Here is a 14,254-nt window from a genome sequence, read left to right as displayed (position 1 = left end):
TGGGAATTTAAGCCTTTTCTTTCAGTCTGACCCAAGTTATGACAGAACAGCCTCATGGAAAGCCTAAAAAGGGATATTCCAGAGTTTCACTCTTTTCACAAAATAATGACAATAAATGAAATGGTCTTATCAGGAAGCTTGTATAGCAGCTTCACCATGAGAAAGATTGGGATATATACTGGAGAAAAAATGTTATTGGAAAAATGTGATCTGAAGTGTTTGTTAAAAAAAAATAAATAAAGCTGATCTGATTGTGTTCAGGGAATCATACTGGTGTTTCTAATAGTCCTGCCCTTCAAATGGAAGCAGCATCTCTCTTAAGGTTCTTTAAAAATCAGAACAAGACTCTTGACATGCCACCAAGCAAATCACCACCACAAACACCATTAGAATTGATCCTTTGCAAATAACAAAACAAGTGTTTAATTTCTGCAGAATGTTAGAATTTCTTCCTCCCACAGGACATGGCAGCACCCTCCATCCAGCTCTTTGCATTGGGAAGCTCAGCTGATTTGAAGGGGAGATTTACCTGACTTCCACCTGAGAGCATTCTCAGTGTCCTCTTACTCATGCTTAAAAGTTAATTGGAGCTTCTTTGGTTTCAGTGGAAGCAGAATCAGAGCCTAAAGAAATTATGTGCTCCAGATCATTACACTACCATTGATTTCTAAATTCATATTATTTACCATAAAAGTCAAACTGGCAGATTGATAAATAGCTATTTACTGAATCTATTTACTATATAGAGAGACCATTAATACAGTATATATTATATATTTATATACACACACTGTGTATATTACGGACACTTTTGAATTCAGTGGTGATTTCAATTTTAAAAAGCAGATATTAATAATACTCTCACAAAATTTTGAGAAATTCAGTCTGCTTGCTTTAAGTGAACCCCCAGACTAACCAAGGCAAAAATTTAATTTAAAAGAATGAGGGAAAAAGCATTTTAAATATTTAACAAAGATACAACTTCCTATTGAATATAATCACCTGCTTTTCCCACAGGGGTTAGCTTTTCATTTCTTTTCCTTCATCAGAATTCCCATACTTGTGTAAATAATTAGAGGCATTGGGAAACAAATTTAGAAAACAAATTCCAAGGGAGAACGGTGAATTGGGACAAAGAAGTTTGTGGATTTGGCATTAGTACCCAGGCATTAGTACCCAAGCTAAGTTCTGTGGTAGCCCAGTGATATTCATCATATAATTGCTGTAATATTACAAGTAATCATATCACCAAGTAATTGCAACCACATCTGTGCTGTCTCACCCCAATCCTGTGGGGAATATAAGCACATAACATGGATGGATAATGTCCTTCTAACATATAATACATTCTGCTATTACATTATGCTATGTTATGTGCTTATTATATGGGAAGGATGGATTATGGGTAAACCAGAAATGTGTACTGGTGAACATGATTTATATCATGGTTTGCAAAAACATGAAAGCACACACCCAAAATGTGCATAAGGCAAACTGGATTTGGGGTTCAGCAGCCACAAACAAGAAAATAATTTGAAGTTCAGAAGCAAAGGGTGATGTTACATTCTGCATCACTTCAGTTACAGCCTATCAGCCAAGCTGCAGGAACTCTCAGAGTGGGTAGTAAACAGATGTCATAAACATCTGTTTATGACAGATATAAAATAATTTGGTTTAGTGCTTTTTCACTGGACCAGGTCAAATTATCGTGCCTGCTTTTTTGTAGGTTAAGAGCATGGACAGGGACAGTTATTACAGCTCAAATGGGGCATGGTGTTATTAAGCCACAATAATAAACCAGCTACCACTTGCCCTAAAAAGCTACCAACACAAAGAGCAAATGAAACGTGGGTAGCAGTGTATTAGTTCTGCACTGGGAATTGTGCAAAAAAACACAATACCTCAAAATGCTATGTTTCCCTAACCGCTTTCCTGCTGATTACTTCAGGCCAGTCTTTGACTCTACAGATTAATTAAACCAATAACCACTGGGTTCTACTTGAAGTACAAGAAAACCAGTTCAAAGTATTAATTACTTTCCTGAAGATATTTTCTTTGCTCATGGCAGCTAGTCTCAAGGATTTATGAAATGTAGAGTTTTTGTAGTTTTACTTATCAGCTTACATATTTCTATTCACTGCAAAGTTTTCCTAATTACAAATACATAAACTTCCCAAAATTAAGTAGAAAATACAAAATTCAGTGGCTTGCTTTAGTATTCAGACAAAAGTATCAGCATTCAGGCTGAAGAGATAAGGCTACAGCTTACAGCTATTCTCTCGCTGAGAGTAGAGACTTTCTTGATTCACTATAAGATGTTAAGAAAGGTTAATGTCTTGATTACTTTCTTGTTTTTATACTGAATGCAAAATAAGTCAGCCATACAGAGTAATCATTACATTGGAGCAATTTTGTGCATGCACTCATTAAATGATTATTTAAATAACTCTCTTCTTTTCATTTCTATTTCACCAAATCACTAAAATTGGGATGCTGTGGATGTGTGGCATTCTGCAGACAAATGTAATCCATCTTACAAGTAGTTATGTTTGTCCTGGGCTTAGATGCACACAGTACTCACTAGAGCTCACTGTCACAGCAGAACAACTTCAGAACTCTCCTACTGCAGCTCAGTTAAACCAAGTACACACCCACCCAGAAAAGGTCTTGTAGAGTTCAGGACAATGGTAAGCTTGGGAACAAAGGAACAGAAAAATTCAACTGCAGATCCTGTTAGACATGAAAAACTTCCTTACGGTTCAGCTTTACACCAAATAGAATTAAGCAAAGAAGGCTCTTTAGAGAAAGCATAGATTTTACAGTATTAAGTCTAACCTCCATATGGTTTAGTTTGATTATTTTTTCACCACATTACTTTTAATTTATATTTGTATTGCTTAATTTATTTTCCTACTGGGATAATATAGCAAACACTAGCCCTACATCTCTATCATCTCAACAAAATACTAATTTAATAATTACATTAATCCCAGCCAGGTATATGCCAGAAACTTAAACAGAGGCCAAATTTAGTATTTTACTGTGTTTGCAACACAGCTAGAAACTATTTTTTCCCTACATTTCAGCATAGCACACCAGCTCTTTTCCAGCTCTCACCATCCTCATTACCACTATTGATTTGATTTTCTCCTCTTCCAGGAAAGAAAATCTCACACCTCTCCTTAGATATTTTCTAAGGAGTGTTACAAAGAGCATGCAGGAAATTTTACTGAAAATTCAGCTTGTAAAACAAAGAAACTTTCTTTAATGGGACCTTGCACCAAGTTTCAAGCCATGCTTTTTTTCTTCCTTATATTACAACACAGAGATAATTATGGTTCAAATTCTGATTGTGTGTTTTCCCCTGCAGAATAGGAGCTATTCTTCATTAGTGAATAAACTGTTAACGGCTGATGCTGTTGATACAAGAGGAAGCTGAAGTAGAATAGAGATTTTCAGAAAAAAGGTAAAACAAAGTGGTAGTTACCAAAATTAAATATGTAGGAGTTTTTATTGATATAAAAACCAAATACACTGGTTGAAAAATATAGAAAGCTTTGTAAATCAAGTTAAGCTATATTCCTTTTAACAAACATAATAAATACACATATAAAATACAACCTTTTTTTCATCTGAATTAAAAAAAAAATTTAAAACTTTCAGTATAAAAAGTTTCCAACTTTGTTCTTGTGCTTAAAGAATGAATTTATATAACTACACTGACCAAAGTCCTCCCAGTGTGCAGATCTGTATGTGCCTTGGGCAGTATAATGCTTCTCAAGTCAGAAGTGCTCTGTCTCCACAGCTCCTGGGAAGGTGTGACTAGAATCCACACAGTGCTTCTACTTGCTACTCTTCTCCAAAACCCATTCAATCACCTGGGCAAAGAAATGAGAAAGCAAACAATTTACACAACTCCTGGTTTTGAAAGCAAATTAATAACAGAGAGACTTTATCAATCTCACAGACTTTATCAATTCTTTCTTTAGTCCTTTATCACCATATACACTATATATGTTTGTGTGTATATATATATATATATATATATCACCATATATACCATATACAATACTACCATCTGTGTAGTATTTACTAGACAGGATTTAAAAGCAAACTACTCAAGACGAGAAAGTATTGTTAATAATCTGAGAGGAAACAGCATTACCCTAGAATTGTATTTAATCTTACAGAATGCTTTGTCTTTAGGAAAAGCCATTTTTAGAACCCCTGGACTGAAATACTTCACCCCATGCTCTCCATATACCAGCAAGAAGGTGCACATAATGCCAAGCAGCTCATGCTTCCAGCAGTAAAAGTTCTTAATGCCAGAGAAGAAAGCAATGAAGGACAATTTGTTCACTGCTGAATCTACCAACATTATCACTGCTGCTTTCCAAAAAGGGCAGTTTTACAGACCATTGACTAGTCCTTGGCAATTATATTTTGTAAAGTATTTTCAAAATACTCTCTAATACAGGGAGACATAAGCAGTTTAGGAGAACACCAATTTTAATGCCTTTTGCCAATAGCAAATCTACAAAATACTACCAATTTTCTGCCCAAAGATGGAGGTGAGAAGCAGTGTATCAGCACAATAGCCCAAGTCAACACCAAACATCATAACCAATATAAGTTTTGAAACCTTATCACCCATACAAAGCAATCTACAAAGGAATATAGCACAGAACACAGCAAATACTGCTCTTATAGAATAATTTCTCTGGGGATCTAGCAGCTTTCTTGAGAGTCTGTTCTATTACCTACCTATCTCAGTTCAAATTTTTCCATTTAATTTATGATTATGATTATTGTACAGGAACAAATAAACACATGGTCTTACCTGTTTAGCATTGTTATTTGCTGTTTTCTTCATTTCATCCAGAAGTCCTCTAGAAGTTTTAAGGTCCTAAATATGAAACAAGAAGCCACAGAAGTCAGTAAACTCATATGATCACTCGATTTTTGGGTTATAAGAACCCTAATAACCAGGGCAGTGTTACACTTTTATCACCTTGTTTAGGCAACAGAAGAATTATTTGCCTTTGCCTTTTTAATAAAAAAAGGAAAATAATTTAAATCTATTCCAATGGGTTGCAGATTTCCTTACAGCAGTCCAAACCTAGTACTCAGTTATGACTGAGTCTTCCTAAACTTCTGTATATTTCTGCACAATTTCGAGAATTTTTTTTCTTCAATGATATTTAAAGTTCTTACAGTCTTGACTGAAATCCTGTTTCTATATAAACATCAAAATCAGCTGTGAACTTACCCTGTAATACAGAGTTCTGGCAAAGAACAAAGAAGCAGACATCAGAAAAGAAAACCAGTGCAGAAAAGGGAAAAATCTAGAATGGCATTTCTGTTTTGCAGTCCATTTAATGAGTCCAACCTAATCTACTCTTTTAAACAAAGCAAGAACAAAACTTTGCCTGAAGAGAAATAAAATGCATTTACTACTTGTCCCCAGAGGAAAATGATGCCTATGTTACCATGCTTTTGAATTATGCAGCACACAAAAGGATTCAAAGGACTCTCACAGACTTGGAGCTGCAAGACAGCTCAGGAGAACAGAATCCTGTGACACTTCTCTCTAGAAAGGACAGGATCACTGCCATATTCTTCCTTTTCCTTTTCTACTTGAAATGGAACCACAAACCCTGATTTGCTCTACTCACATATCCCTACATCCAGTCCTTTCTGATTTTGGATTAGGAGATCTTCCTTCAGGGCATATTTCAGGGAGATTTTTGGAGCACTTACAGAATGACTGCACAACTGTGTTCCAATTATTTAAGGTTGGTGCTTATCAGCAAGATGTTCTCAATTGTGTAAGCATCTAGCCCTGTTCAACTTTCTTTTAGCTTAAAGCACCATCACTGAAGGTGACTAAACTGAGCTGGTTTGCCCATAGTGGTAGGTTAAACACCTGCAAATGAACAGAACAGCAGCTCAGCTTGTGAGCAATAGCTTTTAATCACTCCATACTGTAACTAACTCTATTTTGTGCTCAGACCAAATAACATGGGCTTCAGCATTTACTCACAGTCTCCTAGATATTGTGGAAAAAATTCTCATCTCTCCCTAAACATGAGGTTGATGCAATTCTACAGGGTGCTGCTGAACCAGTATGTGTTAGATAATAGAGCACATCATGTCAGGGAACTGCAATTTCTGAGTCAGTTCTGTAAGCTACTTATTGAGCCAACAACCTTAGAACAAGGGAGAAAGCTGAGCTGTCACAGCTGCAGCTGGGAAATACTCTATTGCCTCCTTAGCTGTTGCAGCTCTAAGAGTGACCTGACCTACCAGGCCCATGTTTTAGCATATTATTTCACTATGTATAAAAGGGTACTGCTTTAGAAGGTTTTAAAACAAGCAAAATCCCACCAAACTATATTGTAAAACTACCTTCTCCATTTGACAAAAAGTCCAAAGGTCTCCTCACATGATCTACACATTCCTAACACACCACTGTCAAATATTAGGAAATATTAGCTTAATCAACTCTGAATATCCCCACATGCTATCTCAAGTTTTATTCAGGATGGCTTCAATTAACTAAGAATAAAGAACTGTAAGAGTGTGTCTTCTAGTTACCTTTAAGTAGAATTTTGATATCTCAAATAGACGCTGGCTGCATGATGCAAAGCACTTATGATCCTCTGCAATTCCATGTTTCTGAAGAGTCTTAGCAACCACCTCCTTCAGCATCTTGGAAACAGAAGAAACACACTCAGAAGTTCATCCCAACTATTGACACAAAAAATTGTCCAAGGGAAGCAAAAAAGACCAACACAGAAAACCTGATCTTTTGTGATCCTGCCTGCCTTTAATCTATTGCCAAATGTGATCAACTCACTGCCTGAACTGAAGCAGAATTATTTAACAATCTATTTCCATTTCCTTCATTTTAAAAAAATTAAGAAAATGCTTACATATCAAGGATCAACGAACAATCAAATGGAGCTTGGAAGATAAAAAAGATGTCAGTTTTATCTTGGGTTTTTTCTTCTCCAAAATAATATATATAAAATGATCACTTTTTGCTGTACTGATATTCCCTTGTTTGATGCATACATATTAAAAAATATTTACCTTAAAAATCTGACACTAAAATCTCATTAGAAAATTTCCTCTAACATTCTTTACATCAGAGATGTTTAAACTCTGCTGTAGATCTGAATGAATCACACCAATTTATGCTTCCTTGGACTATTCCAACTTGCCTTTGACAGTACCTTAACATTCTTGCAGTGTTCTCCTTTTATCCTGGGATTAATTTAAAATTTGTATCACCATGTCAGAAACAGTTTTGTCTACTGTATTTTAGAAGAGGCATTCCTAATATGCTCAGCTATTAATTAAACATTATTCCACAAAATTATTTAACTGCTATCTCAATTAATGGATTTATAGAACTACAAGAATCTCTTTATTTTCAGACTAGTCTGTTCCTCCGCAATGTTTTTGACCCTTCCAGAACATGTATCTCTTTGCTGCCTTTAGGTTTTACATGAATCATCTATATCTCATAACTCCTATGAATTGCTATTCATTTCCAACTTTTTTATTCCTCGTTGTTATCTCTCTCAGCCTTAATTTTCTGGGCATGATAAAATTTTCTTTGCACACTTTTTCATTCTTTGTTTCTGCAGCACTCTCCTCAGTGCCTTCAGGATTTAGTTACACAAGTGAACAGAATTAAATTCAGTAACAAATACAGATGAAGATAATTCACCTTCAGTTAAAAATATTTACAAATAAAATACTATGGAAAGAAGTTAAACAGCTCTTCTTCACTGAGAGAACAAGGTAGGTTTTTACCCTGGTGTGTTTCTGGGATCTCGACTCCTTCTCTGGCTTTGCAGCCTCAGGCTCTGCAGCTGAGCCAGCGCTGGCGGCTGCTCCGTGGCCTTGGCCGGGCAGCTTCGCTGGCGCTGCAGCCACAGACACGGATCTCTCTGAGCGCTTCCTCATCACAGCAGCTGCACACTGATTCCTGCTGCCTCCACTTGCCTGGGACAGGAGCGAGTCTGAACTCTCAGATTTAGTTAGCCTACAAAGAATAGCAACAAATCCCAATAAAAATAACTTTCAGGTTTTGTACTGACTCTTAGTGCCATTGCTTCTGCTAGAGAGGCTGCTGCTTTAGAGCAGTAAGTACTGAGCATTCCTGTAAACAACATCTGACAACAGCAAACAGGAAGACAGGATTCTATTCTGCAAAGTTTTTTGTATTAGAACACTGCTGACTGGATTGGGCTCTGATATGTAGACCCATTGCACCTCTGATTAAAAAGGTCTAGAAACAAATTGAAGAAATTGGGTAACTAAGAAAATAAAACTCTTAGGAAGAGAATTGGCCTCCAGTCTTCAGATGAGACAAAACTTCCTGAAACTATCGAATTTCTCTTGGCCCTATAGGAATGTCACAACTCATCTTTAACTACAAGAAGTTGGGCATTATAATTCTATGGGAACATTGTAATCCTTGATCCTTCAACTGTAAGAGCATTAGTAATTGCAAACTCCAAATTACAAAATGTTAAGTATAATCACATCTTCTTTTCTAGCTATTCAGGAAGCTGCAAAAGACATACATATTTCTAAAACCACACCTCTGTTAAAGGCTTATGGTGATTAGAATGCAAAGGGTATCAAAGTGGAGATAAGGAAGAAGTGAAGTATTACAGTAAAAAAGTGAATTTGGAAATAGTGTTACCTAGCAGCTATTATTCAGTGACAGAGTTTGCATCTTCAGAGTGAGGACAAAGTACAAAGCGAAATCTTAAAAACTAAACTTCCAGAAAAGATTTTAATAAACAAGGCTGACAATAAAATTGAATTTTGGTAGGTCATCTTATGCCAGCAGTCCTTTGGATTAGAAATTCAATTATTCTGTTTGTACAATCTTTGGCTTTCTAAACTTTTAGTTGTTCACTCATAGTACAGGAGCACTGACTGTTTCAGTCCTAGATGAGGCTGTCATCTTTTCAAAGGCACTTGAGACTGCAAGATATAACCCCAAATCTGTTAAATAAAGTGTGCCTGTGCGGCATAGTTTTGATTAATCTAATGCCACTGATGAGAAATCACACTTAAGAAAAAAAAAAAAAAAGAACCTACAGAAGAGGATTAAACAAGTAGAACGTTTGTCTATATAACTTCACTAAAACATTTTGAAATGAAAGAAAAGATGCAGTTCACAAGAGACTACTGAAACATTTCATGCTAAAGATTCATTTTATTCAGTGCATTACCTTTTCTTGGGATAAAAGTAATCCAGGTCTTTTGATCTGCGTTTTAGCCTTGATGTCTCTGTTTTGAATTCACTTTGTAAAGTCTCTCCATCAGGGACACTTCCAGGCTCTGACAAGACTGCAGGAGATGGGAGAGGACTCAAGACAAGTGGCACAGGGCAGCAGTCTTTGGTGCAAGTAGTCTGAGTTTCATAGCGAATAAGACGAGTTTGAAGTTCAGCATATCCCACATCTCTCTCCAAGGCTCTTCTGTTATCAAGACAATATCTAAAATTGAAATTGGGTGAGATACCTGTGAGAGAAAGTCTCTGCTTTATTACAATCAGGAAAACTTGCTTCTGACAGTCATGTAAACTCCAAAACCTTTTTTTTGTTTGAACTAGTATACTGTTCTGAAAGACAACTTTTAACAGCTCAGTAAATTAATATTTGCCTGATGGATTTTGCTATACTTAAGTCCAACTCCAACAAAGAAACTGAATTATATATTATTTGTAACTCTTTTTCCTGTTCTTATAAGATTTCCATGGACATTAGCAGAATTTTTTCCTTCAACAAACTCTTTGAAATGCAACTTTTAGCTTTGTCTGAGATAAACACTGCTATATGAGAGATTCACGTTTTTTAAGTACTAAAAATACAAAAAACTAGCACTTAACAAGCACACGCTTCCTATTGACTACAATGAATAAGTGATTTAATCAACCAAATCAACAGCACAAACTATATTGATTAAAGTGGGGCTGAAAGATAAGAAATGAACAAGTACTAACTCAGTGAAACATACACATGAGGTATCACAAAATGTGTCTTAACTAACTTTTCTCTAGTATAAATGATTTCCAGGATTTCTTGCAAGAGAACAATGTTTCATCACCCAGTAACTTAGTGTAGTGCAGGGAAAGGTAACAGTAAATCCTGTATTATTTCAGTCTCTTTGTTACAAAGTATTTCGAGCAGTGTGAGCTATTGCTCAGCCCACCCTTCAAAGTGCTCAGCAATGTTTGCTACTCTTAGGAATGCAAGACACATTCTTTACTTTTATCTCTTAAATGGAGTCATGTTAAATTGCTAGTTCTGATGTTACCCCTTTCTTCAGAGTATTTTCATATTCAGGGAGAAATTAATTTTTCTAATAGCTGGCTGATTAATCCATTTCTGCAGATGGGGAAGACTTTCCACTAGAAATAAATTCATTATGTGATAAGAGAGTAAGTTGTCTGAACTTAAAAATTTCAAGGTATTTAATTTTTCTTATATTCTCAGTCCCCTGAGTAGTCACATACCCTACAAAGATAAAAAAATCTATTTAACTTTAGAAGTTAAATTGCCACTTTACTCACTGATTTAATAGGAACTGCTTTCTCTTTGCAAAACAGCATTCAAGTGTCTGGCATGTGTTCATTACACCAAAAATTTGATTTCATCATAAATAGGAACAGCTTCATGTTCAGAAGTCCTGGTCTTCATGGGGGACTTCAGCCATCCCAATAATCTGTTGGAGGGCTAATACCTAGGACAGAGGCAATCCAGGAGGCTCCTGGAATGCACTGGTAACTTCCTCTGAGTGAGGTGAGATGCTATCTTGGACCTTGTGCCCACCAAGAAGGAGGGCATGGTGGGGAACGTGAAGCTCAAGGGCAGCCTTGGCTGCAGTGACCATTAAACAGCGGAGTTTGAGATCTCAGGGCAACAAGGAGAGCACACAGTAAGCTCACCCTGGACTTCAGGAAAGTAGTTTGCCATTGACACCAAGCTCTGTGGCATGGTTAACACCAGAGGGAAGGGATCCCATCCAGAGACTTGAGAGGTGGCCCTGTGCAAACCTGATGAGGTTCATCAAGGCCATGAGGTTCATCAAGGCCAAGTGCAAGGTCCTGCATCTGGGTAAGGGCAATGCCAGCACAAATACAGGCTGAGTGAAAGATTAATTAAGAACAGCTCTGGGGAAAAAGATGTGGGATGTTGGTGTCCCTGCCCATGGCAGGGAGGCTGCAACTAAATGATCTTTAAGGTCCCTTCCAACTCAAACCATTCTAAGACAACTGCTACTCCTTGCTTTTTTGGCAAGACTTTACCTCCAAATATAAATACAGCAGCTGGGCAGATGAAACTGCATAGTAGCAAGCACATCTGCCCCATAACCACAAAACTCTTGTTACAATATGTTCTGGTGATACACTACCTCCCACTCTACTGCTTCCCTCCCATACTGCTACACATTGCCCCTGCAATATCAATATGCCAGAATCTTCCTCCTCTCCACAATATCTAGGCCTCCCTGTGGTCTATATCTGTCACCTTTTGCTAGGAGAGGAGGCAGCACAAGCTGTGCTGTGCCAAATTTGAAATCTCAGGCACACTCTTTGCTGAGGTTAGGCAGGGCAGCAAGGTACCACATAGCAACAGACAACAGAAAAGTGGTTTCTTCCCACACCTACCATATGCATTTCTCTTTTTTACCCAGTTGCCTCTCTGTGCCACTTATTGCAAATCTAAAAAGGCTAACAGGCTCATGAGTTGCTGTTTAGAAAAAGAGATAACTAAAGAGATAGGAGTGCTTCATTGCCCTAGAGAACCTGGCTAAAATTACCAAATATTAAACACAGGCTTAATGAAACTATTTGTAAAATTGATAGGGAAAAAAATACCAGCAGCATTGTTAGTCAATTCTGATAATCTGAAAATGTGATTTTAGGAGGCAACAGAAGTCTGCACAAAAACTGAACCAACTATAGTTGGTATCCACTGCCCTTACTAATATATACTGCAATAAGACTGTTTGTAGGGAAGAGTTATGTTTAATTATCTACTCCAGCATTTCTATAGCCTCTTTCCTTTATTCCTCAGTGTCAATATTTGTATTTTTCTAAACTATTTTTATACAGCTACATTATGTGACAGTTTGCCCATTTGTTTGCTTTGACAAATCAGTATTGCTGGCTGGCTGAGACTAACAGTCCTAGCCATACGGATCCTTTTGAACATTGTTACAAACACTTGCTGGTGTTTTCAGGTTCCCTGAACATATAGGTAGTAGCATCACAGCAGGTCTCATTAAACCTCTTGACTAGTCTGAAAGTGTCTACAATTAAATATCAAACTATGTAGGTACTTAAAGCATGTTCTTCCCTAAGAACTAGATATGTACTAATTCCCTTGCCATTTTTTGTTCTGAATTAAAATTTTCAGAGACAGAGAATAGATAAAGCAGTACAACTGAGAAAAAGAGACCTTCAATATTTCTACATGACCATCAAGGCAGGAATGTTGCAATTTAAACCCGTGACATTTAAACCGTAATTAACATGCCCTTAACATGCTGCTTGAAACATTTCTAATTATACCTAGACTGGAAAGGAAAAAATAAATCTGGAAAAAGAAAATAGGAAACTTACTCAAGTCCATGATAATGGCATCCAGCTGCTTTTTCAAAAGGCAAACTTCTGAGTTTTCGAGGAGTAAGCTCTGGTGTCAAAAGAAATGCATTTTCACTGAAAGTACAAAAACAAAGATCTATTTTAACCAGTTACCATCAGGATAAATTATACTTCCAAAAATCAGAAACAAATGCCTTGACATAGGAAGGTCAAAACAGCATGTCTTGCAGCTAAGCCCCTAGGATAAAGCATTAATGGAAAATTAAACAGTATTGATGTGAGAATTTAAGTTCAAATAATTCCTACTGAGCTCTTATTGTTACAGAAGCTCTCAGGCATTTCTTAGATGGTTAAGGTCACTGCTCCAAACAATTTACCAATAAAATTAGGCAAATATCACAATAGGACACCTGAGTAGTAGAATGAACTGAGAGGAACTGGGAAGTGACCTCCCATTTCTCAATCATGCACTGTAAGCAGTGAATTCCTTCCCTTTAGCTTCAAACTGTTGCCTCACCTAACACTCATTTTTCCCAGACTTCAGAACTAATGGTTTGTTTCTTGGGATATTTCAATTCCAGCTAGTAACTCTCTGCAGCTAAATCATAAGAGTGTATTTGTTTGAGGGTACTTCAAGGGAATAAGCCATAGCAAGGCAGATAGAAAGATCTTGCTGCCAGACCTCTACATACACTGACATTTATCTCTAAAGAAGGGAAGACACAAAGGCAAGATGTAACAGAATCTAAAACTTACACTTTGCATCAAATTTTATTCATACAGACTGCACCATTTCCACTGCAATAATCTAAGAAAAACATCCAGGAAAGATGTGATACTGAATCTAGCAAAATTATAATTTGGAAAGACTGTCAGCCAAAACTGTAATCTATCAAACATCTATCTAAGATCAAACATGGAAAACAAGGGAACATGCCTTTAATTCACCAGTCTCTCTCAAAATCCTTCTGTTGGTCAGGAAGATCCTTGGGTCCATACTCACTGTTCTTGATCACCTACTGTGCAAAGCTCCTCATAATTCCAGAGAATTTAGTCAGAGCATCTGCTAGGGGAGTGAGCAGCTCGGAGTACAGTGGTCTGCTGGACTCAATTCAAATTCAGATCTCACTCATCTCTAGCTCAAAGCAAACAATTCAGGACACTCAAGGTATTATATGCTATAGTGCTTCTCTGGAGGCTTTGGAAAAAATCAAAGACTAAAAATATGGATCTTTTTAGTGAAAAATTATTCACTTCTTTCCCACACAACTAGTTGGAAGGAAAATATTTTATCTAAAATTCTAAATCTTCTGCACTCATTAACAACCCAGAAGGAGATTCTAAATCTTTACTGCATACTTTCTAATTTGCTTAAATTCTCTGCTCAGAACATATTCAGTTTAGTTTCAAAACTTCAGTAACTATTTTATGGAAGTCTCAAAAATCCTACAGAAAATCAAAAGTACTACAGAACCTTTCCCTCACACTCTTATTACATATAATGAAGTCTGAAAATGAAAAGTCTGAAGGGTTGTATCAAATAATTGCATCATAGTTTCTATTATTCAGTATTAAAAAGGTCAACAAATATAATTTTAGTGACTGCAAAGACTG

The 14,254-nt window shown here is 36.7% G+C and overlaps 1 protein-coding gene across 4 annotated transcripts in view; it reads right to left on the bottom strand.

The window, feature by feature from the left end:
* Window positions 1–3,492: 3,492 nt before the first annotated feature.
* MTBP (MDM2 binding protein) overlaps window positions 3,493–14,254 on the bottom strand; it is a 28,653-nt gene continuing 17,891 nt past the window's right edge. For 3 of the 4 annotated variants that reach the window (XM_041714055.2, XM_041714056.2, XM_072924968.1), the window contains exons 17-22: window positions 12,659–12,754; window positions 9,261–9,527; window positions 7,825–8,056; window positions 6,598–6,711; window positions 4,841–4,906; window positions 3,711–3,878 (exon numbers count right to left, since the gene is read on the bottom strand). In XM_041714055.2, the coding sequence (XP_041569989.2) occupies window positions 3,843–3,878; window positions 4,841–4,906; window positions 6,598–6,711; window positions 7,825–8,056; window positions 9,261–9,527; window positions 12,659–12,754 (811 nt within the window). In that variant the 3' untranslated portion in view covers window positions 3,711–3,842. Of the gene's footprint in view, window positions 3,879–4,840; window positions 4,907–6,597; window positions 6,712–7,824; window positions 8,057–9,260; window positions 9,528–12,658; window positions 12,755–14,254 lie in introns of all 4 variants that reach the window. The other variant, XM_030266621.4, reaches the window with a different exon arrangement.

The sequence above is a fragment of the Taeniopygia guttata genome, chromosome 2 (assembly GCF_048771995.1).
Source record: "Taeniopygia guttata chromosome 2, bTaeGut7.mat, whole genome shotgun sequence".
Classification (NCBI taxonomy): domain Eukaryota; kingdom Metazoa; phylum Chordata; class Aves; order Passeriformes; family Estrildidae; genus Taeniopygia; species Taeniopygia guttata.
Note: the sequence above shows the minus strand (reverse complement) of the source record. Positions and strands in the feature narration are given on the sequence as shown.